General features: G+C 41.2%; 1 protein-coding gene across 1 annotated transcript in view; it reads right to left on the reverse strand.

Annotated features, from left to right (window-relative positions):
* The window catches only part of meis3 (myeloid ecotropic viral integration site 3), a gene marked incomplete at its 3' end in the record, with an annotated part of 14,575 nt that continues 12,982 nt past the window's right edge, over positions 1-1,593 (reverse strand). The window contains 1 exon segment of the mRNA XM_014014996.1: positions 1-204. Coding sequence (XP_013870450.1) covers positions 2-204 — 203 coding nt within the window.

A 1,593-nucleotide genomic window follows, 5' to 3' on the forward strand; every position in this document is an offset into this window, starting at 1 on the left:
GCTAGTGGGCGTGTATGTCCAGTCCTTGGGCGAGGAGCGGCTCTGCGGGGTGCGCGTGCGGGGCCGGGTGGAGCAGCATGGCGGGGTGAGGGTGGGGGCCGGGGTAGGAGTGGAGAGACGGTCCCGGGTGAGGAGGGTAGCCAGGCTGGGACAGCAGAGCGCTGGGATAGTCCCCCTGCAGAGAGGACATTCCCTGAAGACCGGCTGGGGACGAAAACGGAGAGAGAGAGAAAAAAGTGACGCGCAGAATCCAAACACTGCCTGCCTGTCTGCACATCTGCTGCAGCTGTTGGTTCTGTCGTTTCACCTGAGATCTCACCTGAGTTATACTCAAACATGCACAATTAATCCAAAAGGCTTCAAATTAAAATATTTGTATCTCCTGCACACTAAATCCTGCAGACTAAACAAGTTTCACTTTTTGTTTCCACTAAATCATCATGTAAATTAATGATGAAACATTTTTAAAGAAAAGCATCTCGCCCACTTGGTTTCATGTCAGAGTTTTTAATTGAATTGTCATTCAAAGCACAATGAAATCACAAAATTACAAATTACATGATGTTAATAACAAAATTAACATCATGTTATGTTAAAAATACCAAAGTTATGGCTGTTTTTGTCAAATTATGTTCACTTTTAGCTCGTCACTCCCGTTCATAAATTTTTCTCATTCAGAGCTTTCCTTTTTTTATCATGTTAGGAATGACTAGAAAAATGTGCACATTTAAAATCTGGCTCAGTTAAACTAAACTTAGCACAAAAAGTTAGGGAATTAGTGTTTGGTAGATTGTTTCTTTGTTGAAACAATGATTCTGGGCAATAAATTGTATATCGTTGGAAAGCCTGTAATTTTCCCTTTTAAATGGGGCCACATTTGTAAGGAACATGCATTTGTGAGATGAGTAGAGCTGATGTTGCACACATTAAAAATTTGCCGTTGGCACTTTTTAAAATTTTATTTAAATTAGGACCATGCATATTAATCAACATGTCAGCAGTAAGCATGTAAATATGCCGGAGTTAGCACAACAGCTAGTTGTTTCAAGCTTCTGGGTGCCAGAAAATTTATTGCTAAGAAGCATTGTTACAAACAAAGAAATACCAAACACTAACTATGACCCCCGCACGCGAGGCATAAGCAGGAGTCATATTGTTTTCGTTCAGTTTATTTATTTATTTTTATTATTTTTTTCAGTGAGTTTTGTTCAACCGTACCACAAAAACGGCTGCACCAATCAGCATGAAATTTGGCAGGATTGTAGATGAGTCTGACCTACACTGTGCCAGCCAACGGTTTTACGATAGACCCCATATTTGAGGAGGGGGCTTCTTTCAAAGTGGGTGTGTCAGGACATGCAAAATCGCTTAAAACTCAGAAACTGTTCAACGTAGGAGCTTCAGATTTCTTTTGTTGTTTAGCTCTGATGAAGCTCTATCCATCAGGTCAACCAATCAGTGCCCCCCCCCCAGACCCCCAATTTATCTGAAAAAGGGGTGTCTGGACATGCAAAAATGGTTATAGCTCAAAAACTATTAAACATAGGAGCTTCAGATTTTCTTTGGTTGATTAGTTCTGATGAGGGGCTATCC

Source organism: Austrofundulus limnaeus, unplaced genomic scaffold, assembly GCF_001266775.1.
Source record: "Austrofundulus limnaeus strain Quisiro unplaced genomic scaffold, Austrofundulus_limnaeus-1.0 Scaffold121, whole genome shotgun sequence".
Classification (NCBI taxonomy): Eukaryota; Metazoa; Chordata; class Actinopteri; order Cyprinodontiformes; family Rivulidae; genus Austrofundulus; species Austrofundulus limnaeus.